Consider the following 19,390-nt stretch of genomic DNA (forward strand, 5'->3'; position numbering starts at 1 on the left):
GGGACCCTCCAGGCACTATATTTAAAGTTTTTCATTTTTGTTTCACTTGGAGCAGCATTAAAATCACTGCTCCTTTAAAAACGATCATTTAAGAAAAATGTTTGCATTGATATAAGTCCCCACAAAGCAGTACCTGGGCCCCCGTTTGCTCTTTATGGCCAATAACTTGCATAGAGAAGCCTTCAAAATGGGGACTTTTGATTTTTTATGTTCCTATAGACTTTAATAGAGTTCATGGCTCGGGGCTGAACTTTTTCCTTGTTCAGGAGTTCTGGTGCAAACCGAACAGAGGGATGTTCGACCCATCTCTAGTAGTCAGTTCTCCCTTAAGACAGCAGTGTGCCAAGTCTTCATCCTGACCCTGGGAGATCTCCTACAGAGTCAGCAAGGTGAACTGGTGTGAGTCAGTCTGGAGGACTGTGGAGGAAAGTTGGCCTGGAGGGTTAGTGAAAGAGGCAGTTGCAGCCAGGTGAGTTGGCAGTGCCTGAAGAGGTGGTGCTGGGACCAGTAGCCACAGGAGGGAAAGTACAAGCTGATCAATCTATGCTGCTACACAACAAGGGGCTTTGAGTTCCTGTCTGCAAAAGTCAATTGCTAATGGGCCATACACACTATAAGATTTTCTGAAGACTTTTTCCTTTGGATTTACCAAAACCATATAATATGAGGTCAAACCTAAACACTTTCAATTTGTATGCAATCTGGCAGGCCCTTACACTACATAGAAAAGATAAATCTGAAGGAAATCTAACCATAAAAGTTGGATAGTGTGTATCCAGCTTTAATCTGACTGTGCCTGTCAGATCCACAGTGATCCAGCAGGAAACTGCAAGCAAGTGAAGTGCAGGGGGAGTGTCAAGGAGACTGTATATAGAGACTGTACATAGCAAGATGTCCCTGAAGTTATAGAGAAAGAGGTTTATAGCTATTGCTATCAATGATGGACTTTCTCGGCACAGCAATCAACACTAATGTTGATAAAATATAATTTTATTGAAAAATACATTAAAAGAAAAAAATTGTACATATAACAAGAATAGATACAAAAAAACATATAATAGGTATGAATTCAATAAAAGATCATAGCCACAGATATATGATACCGTAAGTGGCCCTCAATCACCGGTAAATTACAATAGTGATTTTGCATACACCTGATACCTAATCCAAGGTTGTGGTGGACACGGGTGTATGTCCGGTGTTGGAGGGGTTCACTGTCATACACATAACCTCTACATGTTTCGCGTATACATTAACGCTTCTTCAGGAGGATGTGGTAGAGAGAAAAATTCTTTTAATTGTGTAAGCTCTAGATATGCTTATTTAATGAAGAACCACTCAAGTATAAAAGAGGTAGTCAATTTATATCGACAAAGCGACGAACAATGATGGTGTGTGGTATACACCTATCCTGTTCTGTAGCTAGGTGATACAATCAATCCCGCACTGCTCAAAATATTAGATAGTGTCTGGCCGTAAAGTATGTGTCAATCATTTCATGGAGAACGCTGTTTCACCATAGAAATGTTCACGGCGCAAAAGATTGCAGCCGTGACACTTGTATGTAGCAATAAAGCAGAGAGACGGATGTGTTCCTCAGCTATAAACCTCTTTCTCCATAATTGAATTAATTCGGACGTGGCACATATACCAACGAGTGTCCACATAGGCCATCTTGTGGAGACACTCTCTCACTTTAATTATGTCCCTGAAGTTGTCATTGGAGTTTGTTGCTGAGGTCAAGTGGGCATCCAAAAACTATCCCTATCCAAGTTATTAACTCTTAATAAACCACAAAAAATAAAGTCAGACTGTTCTCTGTCTCTACAGTGCCTGTGAAAATTTGGTGTGCCTGGCTGTGCAGGGTGGGGGGATCCCTTCATCTGCGGCTCCTTATGGGTGTGTTATATATATATATATATACACAGAGTATCTCACAAAAGTGAGTACACCCCTCACATTTTTGTAAATATTTTATTATACCTTTTCATGTGACAACACTGAAGAAATGACACTTTGCTACAATGTAAAGTAGTGAGTGCACAGCTTGTATAACCGTGTAAATTTGCTGTCCCTCAAAATAACTCAACACACAGCACATCATTTCTAAACGGCTGGCAACAAAAGTGAGTACACCCCTAAGTTAAAATGTGTGGCCACTATTATTTTCCAGCACTGCCTTAACCCTCTTGGGCATGGAGTTCCCCAGAGCTTCACAGGTTGCCACTGGAGTCCTCTTCCACTCCTCCATGACAACCTCATGGAGCTGATGGATGTTAGAGACCTTGCTCTCCTCCACCTTCCGTTTGAGGATGTCCCACAGATGCTCAATAGGGTTTAGGTCTGGAGACATGCTTGGCCAGTCCATTACCTTTACCCTCAGCTTCTTTAGCAAGGCAGTGATCGTCTTGGAGGTGTGTTTGGGGTCATTATCATGTTGGAATTCTGCCCTGCGGCCCAGTCTCTGAAGGTAGGGGATCATGCTCTGCTTCAGTATGTCACAGTACATGTTGGCATCCATGGTTCCCTCAATGAACTGTAGCTCCCCAGTGTCGGCAGCACTCATGCAGCCCCAGACCATGGCACTCCCACCATGCTTGACTGTAGGCAAGACAAACTTGTCTTTGTACTCCTCACCTGGTTGCTGCCACACACGCTTGACACCATCTGATCCAAATAAGTTTACCTTGGTCTCATCAGACCCCGGGACATGGTTCCAGTAATCCATCCTTAGTCTGCTTGTTTTCAGCAAACTGTTTGTGGGATTTCTTGTGCATCATCTTTAGAAGAGGCTTCCTTCTGGGATGACAGCCATGCAGACCAATTTGATGCAGTTTGCGGCGTATGGTCTGATCACTGACAGGCTGACACCCCACCCCTTCAACCTCTGCAGCAATGCTGGCAGCACTTCTATGTCTATTTCCCAAATATAACCTCTGGATATGACGCTGAGCACGTGCACTCAACTTCTTTGGTCGACCATGGCAAGGCCTGTTCTGAGTGGAACTTCTCCTGTTAAACTGTTGCATGGTCTTGATCACCGTGCTGCAGATCAGTTTCAGGGCCTTGGAAATCTTCTTATAGCCTAGGCCATCTTTATGTAGAGCGACAATTCTTTTTTTGTAAGATCCTCAGAGAGTTCTTTGCCATGAGGTGCCATGTTGATCTTCCAGTGAGATAGTGAGAGTGATAACACCAAATTTAACACACCTGCTCCCCATTCACACCTGAGACCTTGTATCATTGATGAGTCACATGACATCGGGGAGGGAAAATGGCTAATTAGGCCCAATTTGGACATTGTCACTTAGGGGTGTACTCACTATTGTTGCCAGCAGTTTAGACATTAATGTCTGTGTGAGTTATTTTGAGGGGACAGCAAATTTACACTGTTATACAAGCTGTACACTCACTACTTTACATTGAACCAAAGTGTCACTTCTTCAGTGTTGTCACATGAAAAGGTAGAATAAAATATTTACAAAAATGTCAGGGGTGTACTCACTTTTGTGAGATACTATATATATATATATATATATATATATTTACAAAGTGAAGTGAGTAAGTGTAGCCAGAAAGTGTTGTTATTTACAGGTTAAAAGAGAGGGGGAGAAAGTCTGAAAAAAGACTAAGGCAGCCACCACATCTAAGAACTGGTAAGCTGCAAAATTTTACCTGGAAAAAAATGCGTATATAGTTGCGCCTAGCCTTAAAATTATGAACACATCAGAAACTGCTGCAAACAAAAATTCATTGAATGGTGAGGAAAAAGTGAATTATGTGTGTCTGCAACTTGCGCTGTTTCTAACTCAAACATGACTCAAATAAAATTGTGACAAATAATTTAAAAAGGATGATTGACCTCAAAACACGTACATTAGAATATACAAATAATTGAAATATCACACTATACTGTATATAAAGTTTTCAATCTGCAGCTGTTGTAATTTTCTGAAAATGCAATGCAATATGGCTACCTGGAGGTGTTCTCTACACTGAATTTGTACTGACCACAACCCAGAAACATAATTTCCTGCTTGTGTGATTGGTTCACCGATTTTCCCACAAGTCTGCTTAAGATACACATCAGATTTCTGGCATCCCCTGCAACAAAAATTTCATTTTTGGTGAGATACTCCCAATAGGAACACGTCTATGCAGGCCCAGCAGATCTCCTCATTAGAGCCCTCCAGCTGCACAGCTGATAGGTAATTAAGAAACCACTCCCATTTGACCCACTCGTCACAGAGGAACAAACAATGATTTCTTCAGAATAACAAAAGGTAGGAATCTGCAACAAAGTTTGTTAACATCCTTGTAATGTACAGAGATCACCCAGAGGGCAATGTTTTTTTCACAACAAAAGTGGAGTTTAACTTTAAGGCAGCCGCACACAAGTTATGATTTTCTGCTTGATCTTTGCTGTAGGTGCAATCTTGTTTTTTAATAAACCAGTTCATATACTTTAACCAGTTCGGGACCAGAAGGATTTGCCCCCTTAATGACCAGGCCATTTTTTGCGATTCAGCACTGCGTTACTTTAACGGAAAAATGCGTGGTCGTGCGACGCTGTACCCAAATAAAATTGATGTCCTTTTTTTCCCACAAATAGAGCTTTCTTTTGGTGGTATTTGATCACCTGTGCGATTTTTAATTTTTTGCGATATAAACAAAAAATTGCCGACAATTCTGAAAAAAAAAAAAAAAACAATATTTTTCACATTCTGCTATGTAACAAACCCCCCCAAAAAAATGTAAAAATCTAATTTTTCATCCTTTTAGGCCAATTTGTATTCTGCTACATATTTTTGGTAATAAAAAAATCACAATAAGCGTATTTTGATTGGTTTGCGCAAAAGTTATTGTGTCTACAACTAGGGGAAAGATTTATGTCATTTTTATTGTTTTTTTTTTTTTTACTAGTAATGGTTGTGATCTGCGATTTTTCGCGGGACTGCGACATTCCGGCAGACAGATCGGATCCCTAACTGACATTTTTTTACACTTTTTGGGGGACCAGTGACATTACTACAGTAATCAGTGCTAAAAATATGCCCTGTTACTATTATAATGACATTGGCAGGGAAGGGGTTAACCTAGTGGGTGATCAAGGGGTTAAATGTAAGCCTAGGGGAGTGGTTACTAACTGTGGGGGGTTGGGCTTTTTAAATGATCATAGAGACCTGTGATCCTATATAGAAGGTTCACAGGCGCTCTGTGATCGTTCCAGAGAGACAAACAGTCAGCTGTGTTTACAACAGCTGCCTGTCCTCTCTCAGTGGGGAGCGATCGCGGGTGGCTGGCAGCAATCGTGGCCGCCGGCCCTGTGCATCAGCATCTCCGCTGATGCCACTCTGCTTGCCCCCTAGCACCAGGCGCGCGACCTATGTAGTACTACGTTAGTTCGCGCAGGAGGGGCTGCCTGCCACAATAAAAATGCGGCGGACGGTCTGGAACTGGGTATCGTTCCAATGCTGCATCTGCACCTTGAGGCCAAGAAGCGAGTGATCGAACACCGCTGATCCCTCAGTTCTGACAGCTCCACAAGCAGAGAACTGCTGACTCTCTGTCACTTCTCTCCCCTCTACCCTCTCCTGCCTCACTGGAGCACTGGGTTGTGGAGGGGGCAGGGAGCAGCTGACTCAGGCTCTCAGCGGCCTGATGAGAGGCTGAGCCGGGTGTTGGTCCAGGCACTGCGTCATCACGTACAGAGTATCAAGATCCGCCATATGCCTGGACCGACTGTGACGTCAGCAGAGAGCGGACTTCAGCCAGCTCTCTGCTGAAAACGGGCCACAGGAGTGCAATAGGAACTACACTCTTGTGATCCTTAGGAGATGTACAGCCAAAGGAGCTTTGGTTGTACATCTCCTTTAATGCACTATGAGCCTTCTCTGTTTTCACCATTAAACGCTGTGAGATACGTGACCCATTAAGACTGGCTGACTACCCACCTTCAGAGGTGAATTTACACATATACGCATATGATCTCTTGGTGGGATCATTCCATCTGGTAAGCAGCCAATCTTTCTGTCTGGAGCATGGTGGTTATGCACATGCACTCTGGAATTATGTGTTTGCGTTGTTGGCGCACTAGTCACTTTGGATACACCATGCATTTTTTGCAGCCAATCACTTGTTTTTTGGTTCCATTTTTTTGTATATTCTAATGTACGTGTTTTGAGGTCAACCATCCTTTTTAATTATTTGTTACAATTTTATTTAAGCTGTATTATTTTCATTTTTGTTTTTGGATTCAGATATGCTTTAGGCCCCGTTCACACTGGGGCGATCCGACTTCCAGGGGCGACATCCGAGGTCGCGGTGCGAGCAGCACGCTGCAACCTCGGAACTGCCGGCACGGACTTCATAACATTGAAGTCTATGACGGTCGCTCCGGGTCGCCCCAAAGAAGCTCCGGACCCTTTTTCTAAGACGGAGCGTCTTGTGTCGCTCCTATTAGAACGGGTCCGCAGCTTCCCTATGGAAGGCGACCTACGGCGACCTGTGAGGGGACCAGGTCGCCTCACAGGTCGCCCCAGTGTGAACGGGGACTCAGGATTGCATTGCCCGGAATTTGAATTTGTTTGTGTTTACATTATAGCAATTATATTTTAACAATGCTATTATTGCTAATTGTTTAACATAATATCTCAAATCTTTTGTATATTACTTCTTTCCTTAGGCCCGACTGGAAAAAAAGGGGAGAAAGGTGAAAGAGGAGTTGGTATTCAGGGAGAACAAGGGCAGAAAGGAGAGAAAGGAAGCCCAGGTAATTCATGAAAACCAGTATACTATACTAAAATCTCTTTTTTTTTTTAAGTTAAAAATAACAGTTATGTTTTGCACAGAGCAGCCCAGATCCTCCTCTTCTCAGGTCCCTCTTCGTTGCTCCTGGCCCCTTCCTTCTTTTGAGTGCCCCCACAGCGAGCAGCTTGCTATAGGGGAACTTGAGCCAAGCCATAGTGTAACCATTCAGACACGGAACCATGGCCCGGCCCCACCCCCTTTCACTCCTCATTAGCTGATTAACTTTAAATGGTAGGAGCGGGAGCCAATAAGGCCATGCTGCTGCCTCAGCCAATGAGGAGGGGAGTCCCAGACGGCCGAGACACTCCTGCAACATCGCTGGATCTAGATGAGGCTCAGGTAAGTATTAGGGGGACTGAGGGAAGCTGCTGCACACAAAAGGCTTTTTATCTTAATGAATTTATTAAGATAAGAAACCTTCTGCCTTTACAACCCCTTCAAATATGAAGTGAACTATAGCAATGATTGGCTTGTAACTAGAGTTGAGCGGACACCTGGATGTCCGTGTTCGACGGGTTCGGCCGAACTTTAAAAAAAAGTCCGGGTCCGTGTCCCGGACTTTTGCCGAACTTTTACCGGACACCGAACCCCATTGAAGTCAATGGGGACCCGAACTTTCAGGCACTAAAATGGCTCTAAAACACCAATGGAAAGACAAAGACAACAAAAAAAAAAGAAATATAAAACAATGTTCTTCATCTCTGAAGGACGAGGCCCATATGGAGTAGGAGGGAGGTTGAGGTGGTGGTGGATGTGGCGGTGTCATAGACGTGTGCACAGGGTGTGCCGGGTTTACCTGGGCACACCCTAATCACCTATGGCACATAGCATTATTGCTCTGTTTGCCAGTGAGGAGATGGGAAAGATCTCCCTCGGACCTGCTCTGCTCCATTTCTCTTTGCCAGCAGGGAGAGTAATGTATCGGGGCCATGTACATGTAGGCAAACACATGCATGTGTATTTAAACTTTGGGGTGCACACCCTAATGCAATAGGCTGCGCACACCTATGGGCGGTGTAGGTGGAAGCGGCGGTGGAGGAGGACCAGGGCCGGATTAAGAGCATCATGGGCTTGGTGCTGAGGATTTTGAAGGGCCTTAAGGGCCGTGCCTTGGCATGCACCCAGAGGAGGAAGGGTGCAGCCATGCATGCCTAATTCAACATGGGATGCTGTCTCTGAAGCCCATAAACACATCCATGCATTGGCAACTGTCCCTCCTTGTCCGCCCTTCGCGCTGTGTGGGGAGGTTCTGAGGGTGCTGCCTGGGGAAGTGAGCATAGGAGCCAGACTTCTGTGTTTACAAGTGACAGAAGAGCGGTAACAGTGAATATGGCCAACCCGGGGCCTATATAAAAGGTAGGGGCCTGGAGCTGCAGCTCCAATAACCCCTACGTTAATCTGGCCCTGAGGAGGAGGACGAGGTAGCCAACACTGCTTCTTTTCACAAATTTTAAATGAGGGTACACCCCAAAAGAGTGAGAAAGAGCAAAAATGGAACAATGGGTGGGTAAGGTCGGTATCCATTGCTATTCTGCACAAGGTACGGAAAAGTCCCATGGGATCCATGCCTGGTTCATTTTAATGAACGTGAGCTTGTCCACATTGTCTCTGGACAGGCGGCTGCGCTTGTCTGTTATAACACCCCCAGCCGTGCTAAATACCCGTTCAGATAATACACTGGCTGCAGGGCACGCCAGCACCTCCAAGGCGTAAAGGGCAAGCTCAGGCCATGTGCCCAACTTGGAGACCCAGAAGTTGAAGGGGGCAGACCCCTCAATCAGTACGTCTAGGCGTGTGCACACATACTGCTCCACCATGTTGGTAAAATGCTGCCTCCTGCTAAGACATTCCATCTGAGCTGCTGGTGCTGCTGTTTGTTGTGGCGTGCTGACAAAGCTTTTCCACATTTCGGCCATGCTAACCCTGCCTTCTGAGGTGCTGGCGGTGCCCTGGTTGCGTTGGCGACCTCCTCCTCCTCCTCCTCCTCCTCCTCTGCCTTGTGCTTCCACTGTGGCCCCGCTGTCAGATGGGAATGCCAGCAGCATCGCGTCTACCAGCGTGCGCTTGTACTCGCGCATCTTGCGATCGCGCTCCAGTGAGTGAATTAAGGACGGTACGTTGTCCTTGTAACGGGGATCCAGCAGCGTGGCCACCCAGTAATCAGCACAAGTTAGAATGTGGGCAACTCGGCGGTCGTTGTGGAGACACTGCAGCATGTAATCGCTCATGTGTGCCAGGCTGCCCAGAGGCAACGAAAGGCTGTCCTCTGTGGGAGGTGTATCGTCCGTGTCCTCTGTATCCCCCCAGCCACGCACCAGTGATGGCCATGAGCTGGCCTGGGTGCCACCCTGCTGTGAACATGGTTCCATCTCCTCCTCCAGCTCCTCCTCCTCCTCATCCTCCTCATCCTCCAGAACTGTGCCCCTGCTGGACAATTGTGTCCCTGGCGTTTGTGTGTGCAGGAACCCACCCTCGGAGCACCTTGCGAATGACTGCCCTGAAAGCCTTGGAAATGTTACCTCTTCATCCTCCTCCTCCTCCTCATCCTCTGCCACATCCTCTTCCATCATCGCCTGAATTGTTTTTTCAAGGAGGCATAGAAGTGGGATAGTTAAGCTGAGAACGGCGTCATCGCCACTGGCCATGTTGGTGGAGTACTCAAAACAGCGCAACAAGGCACACAGGTCTCGCATGGAGGCCCAGTTATTGGTGTTGAAGTGGTGCTGTTCCGCAGAGCGACTCACGCGTGCGTGCTGCAGCTGAAACTCCACTATGGCCTGCTGCTACTCGCACAGTCTTTGCACCTTGTGGGCACGTCACATATGAGGCGGTGAGCGGGAAGGCCGAAGTTACGCTGCAGCGCTGACAGGTGAGCAGCAGCAGGGTGAGAACGCCGAAAGTGCGCACAGACGGCCCGCACTTTCTGCAGCAGCTCGTACATATCGGGGTAGTTTTTAAGGAACCTCTGCACCACCAAATTCAGCACATGCGCCAGGCAAGGGATGTGCGTCAAACCGGCTAGGCCCAGAGCTGCTATGAGATTTTGACCGTTATCGCACACCACCAGGCCGGGCTTGAGGCTCGCTGGCAGCAACCACTCATTTGTCTGCTGTTCCATGCTCCTCCACAACTCCTGAGCGGTGTGTGGTTTGTCCCCCAAACAAGCAAGTTGTAAAACTGCCTGCTGTCGTTTACCCCTGGCCGTGCTGAAGTTGGTGGTGAAGGTGTTACGCTGTCCGGATGAGGAGGAGGTAGAGGATGAGGAAGCAGAGTAGGAGGAGTTAGGAACAGGAGGCAAACTGAAGCGCCCTGCAATCCTCGGTGGTGGAAGGCACCTGCGTTTCGTCATCATCGGAGACGTGCTGCGATGGTCCTTGCATGTACTCATCTTGAGAAATAAGTGGTTGGGCATCGCTGCACTCAATCTCTTCCACTTCTGGGGCAGGGCTAGGTGGATGGCCCTGGGAAACCCTGCTGACAGAGTACTCAAAAAGAATAAGAGACTGCTGTATGGCTTGGGGCTCAGACTGCTTGCCTGATTTGCAAGGTGGTGAGGTGAAAGATGGTTGGACATCGGCTGCAGGTGCCAACTCTGACCTTTCTGCAGTAGACTGGGTGGAAAACAATGTGAAGGAACTGGAGGCACTGTCAGCAGCAAACCAATCTACTATCGCCTCCACTTGTTCTGGCCTCATCACTTCTAGAGGCGTATGATGCCCTACCAAATACTGATGCAGGTTCTGTCGCCTACTCACACTTGAGGAAGGTGTTTCACTTGTGCGTGTAGCTGGCACAGATCGACCACGTCCTCTCCTTGCAACAGGAGCTCTACCAGCAGCACCACGACCCAGGCCACGGCCCTTATTTGACGGTCTCCTCATATTTCTGTAATTTAAGATCTTGCCCTAGAAAGGTGTTTATTGAATAGCGGAACAAAACAACAACAGTATCGCACGGGTGTATCTCACAGTCAAATATGCAAACTATGCCGCAATTTAATGTTTTTTACACCAAAAGGGTGTATATTGAATAGCGGAATAGGATAAAAAACTGTGTATCTCACACGTACAAACACAGACTAGGCCCGATTAAATTTTTTTCTACCCTAAAGGGAGGATGAGGAAGAGGAGTAGGAGGAGTTGGGAACAGGAGGCAAACTGAAGCGCCCTGCAATCCTTGGCGGGGGAAGGAGATGCGCCAAACTAATTTAAAAGGTGTATCTCACACGTACCGATACAGACTATGCCGTAATTTAATTTTTTACACTCCAAAAGGGTGTCTATTGAATAGCGGAATAGGAAAAATTTTATAATACGGTGTATCTCACACGTACAAACACAGACTAGGCCGCGATTACAATTTTTTGTACCCTAAAGGCAGGATGAGGAAGAGGAGTAGGAGGAGTTGGGAACAGGAGGCAAACTGAAGCGCCCTGCAATCCTTGGCGGGGGAAGGAGATGCGCCAAACAAATTTAAAAGGTATATCTCACACGTACCGACACAGACTATCCCGCAATTTAATTGATCCCCAAAGGTTTTTATTGAATAGCGGAATAGGAAATATGATCAAAAAAAGTGTATGTATCTCACACGTACACAACCACACTAGGCCCCAATTACTATTGTTTGTACCCCTAAAAGGATGGATGAGGAGTAGGAGGAGTATGGAACAGGCAGCACCCTCAAATCTTCAGAAGTATGAGATGAACCCCAAAAACTTGGAAAGGTTGATCTCACACGTACCGACACAGACTATCCCGCAATTTAATTGATCCCCAAAGGTTTTTATTGAATAGCGGAATAGGAAATATGATCAAAAAAAGTGTATGTATCTCACACGTACACAACCACACTAGGCCCCAATTACTATTGTTTGTACCCCTAAAAGGATGGATGAGGAGTAGGAGGAGTATGGAACAGGCAGCACCCTCAAATCTTCAGAAGTATGAGATGAACCTCAAAAACTTGGAAAGGTGGATCTCACACGTACCGACACAGACTATCCCGCAATTTAATTGATCCCCAAAGGTTTTTTTTGAATAGCGGAATAGGAAATATGATCAAAAAAAGTGTATGTATCTCACACGTACACAACCACACTAGGCCCCAATTACTATTGTTTGTACCCCTAAAAGGATGGATGAGGAGTAGGAGGAGTATGAAACAGGCAGCACCCTCAAATCTTCAGAAGTATGAGATGAACCTCAAAAACTTGGAAAGGTGGATCTCACACATACCGACACAGACTATCCCGCAATTTAATTGATCCCCAAAGGTTTTTATTGAATAGCGGAATAGGAAATATGATCAAAAAAAGTGTATGTATCTCACACGTACACAAGCACACTAGGCCCCAATTACTATTGTTTGTACCCCTAAAAGGATGGATGAGGAGTAGGAGGAGTATGGAACAGGCAGCACCCTCAAATCTTCAGAAGTATGAGATGAACCTCAAAAACTTGGAAAGGTGGATCTCACACGTACCGACACAGACTATCCCGCAATTTAATTGATCCCCAAAGGTTTTTATTTAAAAAGCGGAATAGGAAATATGGTCAAAAAAAGTGTATGTATCTCACACGTACACAACCACACTAGGCCCCAATTACTATTGTTTGTACCCCTAAAAGGATGGATGAGGAGTAGGAGGAGTATGGAACAGGCAGCACCCTCAAATCTTCAGAAGTATGAGATTGTGTTCACTGTACCCCACAAAGATTGTGTTCACTGCACCCCAAAAGGATTTTGTTCACTGCACCCCAAAAAGATTGTGTTCACTGCACCCCACAAAGATTGTGTTCACTGCACCCCAAAAGGATTTCGTTCACTGCACCCCAAAAAGATTGTGTTCACTGCACCCCACAAAGATTGTGTTCACTGCACCCAAAAAGGATTTTGTTCACTGCACCCCAAAAAGATTGTGTTCACTGCAGCCCACAAAGATTTTGTTCACTGCACCCCACAAAGATTGTGTTCACTGCACCCCACAAAGATTGTGTTCAGTGCACCCCACAAAGATTGTGTTCACTACACCCCAAAAGGATTTTGTTCACTGCACCCCACAAAGATTGTGTTCACTGCACCCCAAAAGGATTTTGTTCACTGAACCCCAAAAAGATTGTGTTCACTGCACCCCAAAAGGATTTTGTTCACTGCACCCCACAAAGATTGTGTTCACTGCACCCCACAAAGATTGTGTTCACTGCACCCCAAAAGGATTTTGTTCACTGCACCCCAAAAAGATTGTGTTCACTGCACCCCACAAAGATTATGTTCACTGTACCCCACAAAGATTGTGTTCACTGCACCCAAAAAAGATTGTGTTCACTGCACCCCACAAAGATTGTGTTCACTGCACCCCACAAAGATTGTGTTCACTACCACCCCAAAAGGATTTTGTTCACTGCACCCCACAAAGATTGTGTTCACTGCACCCCAAAAGGATCTTGTTCACTGCACCCCACTAAGATTGTGTTCACTGCACCCCAAAAGGATTTTGTTCACTGCACTACACAAAGATTGTGTTCACTGCACCCCACAAAGATTGTGTTCACTGCACCCCAAAAGGATTTTGTTCACTGCACCCCAAAAAGATTGTGTTCACTGCACCCCACAAAGATTGTGTTCACTGCACCCCAAAAGGATTTTGTTCACTGCACCCCAAAAAGATTGTGTTCACTGCACCCCACAAAGATTGTGTTCACTGCACCCCAAAAGGATTTCGTTCACTGCACCCCAAAAAGATTGTGTTCACTGCACCAAGATTGTGTTCACTGCACCCCAAAAAGATTGTGTTCACTGCACCCCAAAAAGATTGTGTTCACTGCAGCCCACACACAGCAAAATGGATGTGGATCACTGACACCTGCCTATCTCCTATCCCACACCACACAGCAATATTGATTGTAGTTTGTAGAACACACTTTCCCTAAAAATCAGCAAACTCTATCCCTAACAGGATTGATATAAGAGATTGTAGATCGGGACTGAGTGCAGAGTGCAGACCCCACCCCACACAGCAATATCGATTGTAGTTTGTAGGACACACTTTCCCTAAAATTCAGCAGACTCTATCCCTAACAGGATTGATAAGAGATCGTAGATCGGGACTGAGTGCAGAGTGCAGACCCCACCCCACACAGCAATATCGATTGTAGTTTGTAGAACACAATTTCCCTAAAAATCAGCAGCAGCCTCTCCCTAAAATGCCTACAACTCGCCCTGCCTAAAACACTCCGACCTGTCCCTCAATTCTATCCGGACACAAATGGTTTTTTTTCCTGTCTGTCCCTAAAATCAGCAGCCAGCACATTGATGTGTGCTCTCTCCCTGATCTAAGCAGCAGAATGACGCCGCTGCGGCGCTGCCTCGAACTTATAAAGACTTGGTCACATGCTTCAGACGGCCAATCACAGCTACTGATACATTTGTAGGCATGGCTGGGATGGCTTAAGGCACACTAGTTAAACGCTTGTTGATTGGCTGTTGAAAGCCCGCCATGAAAAGCGCGCCAAAGCATGCAAAACCCGGAAATAAAACGACCGAACACGGATTTTTACCCGAATATACAGTAAAGTGTCCGTGTCCGTGTTCGGGTAACAAAAATCCAATTATTCGGTACAAACACGAATAATACAGGTCCGTGTTCGCTCAACACTACAAAGTTGTAACTGAAAAACAAGGACTTCCTGAAGTATAAGAACATGAATTTCATAAAGAATATTCATCATCTCTGATCTACTGTATGACTTTGAGTCATATCAGAAGGGTACATTTAACAAGCAAATTAGGAACACCAATACATGCAAGTCAGGATAACTCCCAAAATGTGACAGTTTTTCTGTATATTTGCAACCGATGCTGCTGTATTCCTGCACAGCCAGGTGAAACAGATTTACAAAAGTCCAGGATATGCTTGCTATTATAGATGAGACAGATTTTTCCTCTAAAAAGACGCACAATTAAGAAGTGGTCAGAGACAGGTTTTATGCTACTTTAGAGTAAAAGAGAGAGAAACGGATTAATCAAGCTGTAACCTTGCAGTAAATCTGTCGCGCAATCTGTCCCACTCCTCCTTTAGTATTTCCCTGTTGTGCAACAGAATTTATAAATATTCCCCTCAGTGCATGGCTGACAAAAAAAACTACAATTTGTGAAGAATGAAATGTCAATCTTTTATTTAGGTTGTTTTAAAATATGACACACAGTTTTAATCTCTCTATATTATGTACCCCTTTTGGAAAGCTAGCTTGTAGGCAGGTGCAGTCTACTTTCTCCACTGCAGGTGGCGATCTTCTACAGCGGCACAGTTGTTGGAGAGGCAATCAAAAGGAACAGGGTTCCTCTATGGTTTCCTGGGTCACTGGGGAATCTATCCTTTTGCATGTGACCCTAGAAGCCATCTTGGGTCAAGAAGAGCATATTTAAGGCCCTGGTTCCCCAAGTTTGGCACGCATTTATGAGTTGGTAGAGTAGGGATAGGTATCCCGTCTGTTGAGGTCAATACTAATGGTAGAGAAAGGTTCCTGATGACAAGGGAAAGTGTAGAGCCGCAACAACTTTGGACAGCATCCCAATTCAGCACGAGACAGCCAGGCTGCAATCTCTTCTCTTTACAGATGCTGTTAGTCCAGCTGATACCCACTCTCTTCACATTACTGGAAATCATGAATGCTCCCGGTTGGGCAGCCTTCTCAGTGGCTTTGCCATGAATTGCTGCTGCACTGTTTCAGTACAAGTTTTCCATTATACCTAACTATGTGAATTTTTACTGCTGCACCAGGCTGCACCCCACCTACAAGCTGTTTCCAAGCCTAGGAAGAGCATGTTTTTCTAAATAGAGGCAGACAGCCATTCCCCAACTGGTCCGAAGAAACAGCAGAGGTGCAAAGGCCTTTATGTACTTCAAATATTGGGATTAATAAAGAGATATTAAAGATAATAGAGATAAAGAGAAGGAACAGAACTAAGTAAAGAAAGTAAATAATAAAAAATGACTGATTAAAATTGGGGTACAAGGATGTTTTCATTAAGTGAAGACATTTGGGAAAGGCCGACCAAAAAGCAAACTCCAAGTCTAAGTGCATCTGCACTCACGGTTTTCTCCTAATCCCCTGCAAGGTCCTAGAAATAGCTATTGAGACTGCTAGTGAAGGCCACCTAATTCAGCTTCATGTGATAAGGGGAAACACAGCTTCACTGCTCCTGAATTCAGAGTGGAGTTGCCACTCTCATGTAGAATGTGCCTGCTTGCACTATGGTGGAATGAAAAACAGTTGCAGGGGTTGTGCCCATCAGCATGGTCACTGATAATTCACAAGCCTGTAGCTTGTGAGTCAGCCCCTGGCCAAACCCAATACTGCCCACTGCTTTACAGATTGGCAGAACTAATTGCACCACACAAACCCTTCTACTGTGAGCTGTACAGTAGAGTCTAGGAGGGGGAGCATGTGAGACACAAATAATGGATTTGGCTTAGTCAGGGAAGGTAGAGGAAGTTGTATTTATTAGCTTGTGTGCAGGTAGAGTGTAGCATGGTGTAGCGGGAAGTGAACACAAAGAGTCCAAGTTAGGCAATAGCAATACATTACAAAGGTTCAACACAACACAGCTCAACTAGGCCCGACTGGTATGCTTACCTGTCCAGAGCCACTTGTGCCAACTGTGACAGTGGTGTGTAGGTTTGAAGATGCCAACAGCATCTGCAATAAGGAGCGGAATGTGGTCTGGCCAGTCCACACCGAAAAGCAAAGACTTCCTGAAGTGAGGTATACCTAGACCCTGCACTGTCCTTACTGCTCTGGAACCTTTCCCTTTTTCTAAGAACTGTCCCTTCCAGACAGGGAACCTGTCCCCACTAGGGATGGGCCAAACACCCCCCTGTTTGGTTCCCACCAGAACATCTCAAATAGGGAAAACATTCTAGCGAACATGCAAATTAAAGGCTATGGGACATGAACATGAAAAATCAAAAGTCCTCATTTTAAAGACTTATATGCAAGTTAATGCCATAAAAAGTGTAGGGGGACCAGGTATTGCCCTTGGGGACATGTATCAATACAATTTTCTTTTTGAAACTATTGTTTTTAAAGGGGCTGTGATTTTAATGAGGCTTAAAGTGAAATAAAAAAATGAAGAATTCCTTTAAATATTGGGACTGGGGGGGGGGGGGTCCCCTTTATGCGCCTGTAAAGTGACTCATCTTTACAATGTATTGAGCCTGCTGCAGCAATACTGACATTTCTAAAGGAAAAAATGTAATTTAAACTTGCTCACGGCTGTAATGTATTGTCGGCTCCCGGCAATACAGATTTAAAAAAATGAAAAAACTTCCATATCAGGTCCTTATCTGAGCATGCAGCCTGGCAGGTCAGGAAAGGGGGGGGCAGCAAGTGCCCCCCTCCTGAACCATAGCAGGCCGCATGCCCTCAACATGAGGGGGGTTCTCCGGGGCAGGGGGGCTCTGTCCCCCCCACCCTAGAGCACCCTGTCCCCATGTTGATGGGGGTAAGGGCCTCTTCCCAACAACCTTGGGCTGTGGTTGTGGGGGTCTGCAGGTGGGGGGCTTATCGGAATCTGGAAGCCCCGTTTAACAAGGCGGCTCCCCATGTGAATGGGTATCGGGTACATAGTACCCCTACCCATTTACCGAAAAAGTGTACAAAAAAAATAAACACGCAAGAGTTTTTGACAAGTCCTTTATTAAAAATTAAAAAAATAGTGTCCCCCAATGTAAATCCATCGTCAATCACATTGCCCGCCTCACCCGCCGACCCGGAAAAAGAAAAAAAAAATGAAAAGCTCTGCTCTCAGTGAACACTTTCTGTGGACTGCCTATTCACGGTTCAAAAATTCTTATATAGGGAATGAGCGGAGCCATGCCAGCCTCCGACACCACCCCCTAGTAACATCATGGGCCGGTGCATGCTGGGTCAGTGACGTCATGAGGAACGGGGCTGCCGGATGACGTCACCGGTGTGGCCCTGACCGTTCCCTATATAAGAAGTGTTGACCGAGAGCGGAGCTTTTTTTTTTTTCTTTTTTCGGGGCGACTGAAGCGGCGGGCGGCATGACTGACAATGGATTTACATCGGGGACACTATTTTTTTATCTTTTAATAAAAAAATTGTCTTGTGGGTTTATTTTTTTTAACAATTTTTTGGTGAATGGGTAGGGGTACGATGTACACAATACCCATTGACATAGGGGGGACCAGGATCTGGGGGCCCCCTTCTTAAAGGGGGCTTCCAGATTCTGATAAGCCCCCCACCCGCAGACTCCCACAACCACAGCCCAGGGTTGTCGGGAAGAGGAACTTGTCCCCATCAACAAAGCCTCCTCAAAGCACCCTCCCCAGATTGAGGGCAAGCGGCCTAATATAATTCAGGAGGGGGGGCGCTCTCTCGCCCCCCCCCCCCCCTTCCTAGTCTGCCAGGCTGCATGCTCAGGTAAGGGTCTGGTATAGATTTTAGGGGGGACTCCACGCCATTTTTTTTTTTTTTTTAATTTTGGCCTGGAGTTCCCCTAAAGTCTATACCAGACCCAACTGTCCTGGTATGGATATTGGGGGGGGACCCCACGCAGTTTTTTTCCTAATTCTGTCATGGAGTTCCCCTTAAAAGCCATACATTACCCAAGGGGTCCCCCCAAGCTGTTTTATTTCAATAAATTGTACCGAGGGTTTTAAGAACATAAAAAAAAAAAGACAGTTTACAAAAATTCAGATAGGACATTCCAATTCCGAATAATGTGATATTAAGAACATAGCTGCAAGGTTAAACATAGAGATTGCTAAAATAACGAACAAGTAGAGTCAAATATTAAGAAGAACAATGAGCTTGGGAGCTTTGTAACCAACAGACAGAGATGCCAGCCAAGCCTCCAAAACATCTGATCACCCCTGATGGGAGCGAACTGTGATCGGGTTGGGGCAAAACCTGCCATCACCCTCCTTTCTTTTTGTTTTAAATTATTTTTTGTTTTGTTATTTCTCCCCTTTAAAGAAGTTTATTGGGTGTATATTAGGTGTACTCTTAAAGACAAGCCAGTCACACATATATCCTTGAGTAACACCCACTGTTATAAGCGAGTCATTAGATGCTTCAGAAACATCAGATAATGTCAGGGTGTGAATGAGGCAGACATGTAAACCTCAGATATTGAAACAGTTAAGTAAAGAATTGTGTAACCCCAACCCTACTTAGAGTAGGACTAAATATAGCACTTGTGAATCAAGAAAAAGTTATGGGTTGGTTACAGCAAAGTGTGTCCTTCCTGAGTGGAGGGGGTGGGGGAATATGGGGAAGGAGAACAGGGGAGAAAGAGGAAAGGTGGAAAAGGGAGAACAAAAAAAAGTGAGGGGGGGGGGGGGTGGTATTGGCTTGGCGGCCAGTATTTTTGGATCATAGCCTTAAGAGGGTTGTAATAAGAGTTTTTTGGGCGGTGATCTTAAAGCTCAATATAGTCTGTATTGTAAAGTGATATTGAAAAGATTGAGAATGGGGAAAGGAGAGTGTAGGGATGTTACCTAATACTGTTTCCTTGTATGGTTTGAATTCTCTTGTCCTCTGTTCCCTTATAC

The 19,390-nt window shown here is 45.4% G+C and overlaps 1 protein-coding gene across 3 annotated transcripts in view; it reads left to right on the forward strand.

Moving 5' to 3' along the window:
• LOC309563610 (mannose-binding protein C-like) overlaps positions 1–19,390 on the forward strand; it is a 606,610-nt gene that overhangs the window by 544,931 nt on the left and 42,289 nt on the right. For all 3 annotated transcript variants that reach the window (XM_082268111.1, XM_082268113.1, XM_082268112.1), the window contains one exon: positions 6,686–6,772. In XM_082268111.1, coding sequence (XP_082124237.1) covers positions 6,686–6,772 — 87 coding nt within the window. The remainder of the gene's footprint in view (positions 1–6,685; positions 6,773–19,390) is intronic.

This window comes from Pelophylax lessonae (assembly GCF_965119305.1).
Source record: "Pelophylax lessonae genome assembly, chromosome: 9".
NCBI lineage: Eukaryota > Metazoa > Chordata > Amphibia > Anura > Ranidae > Pelophylax > Pelophylax lessonae.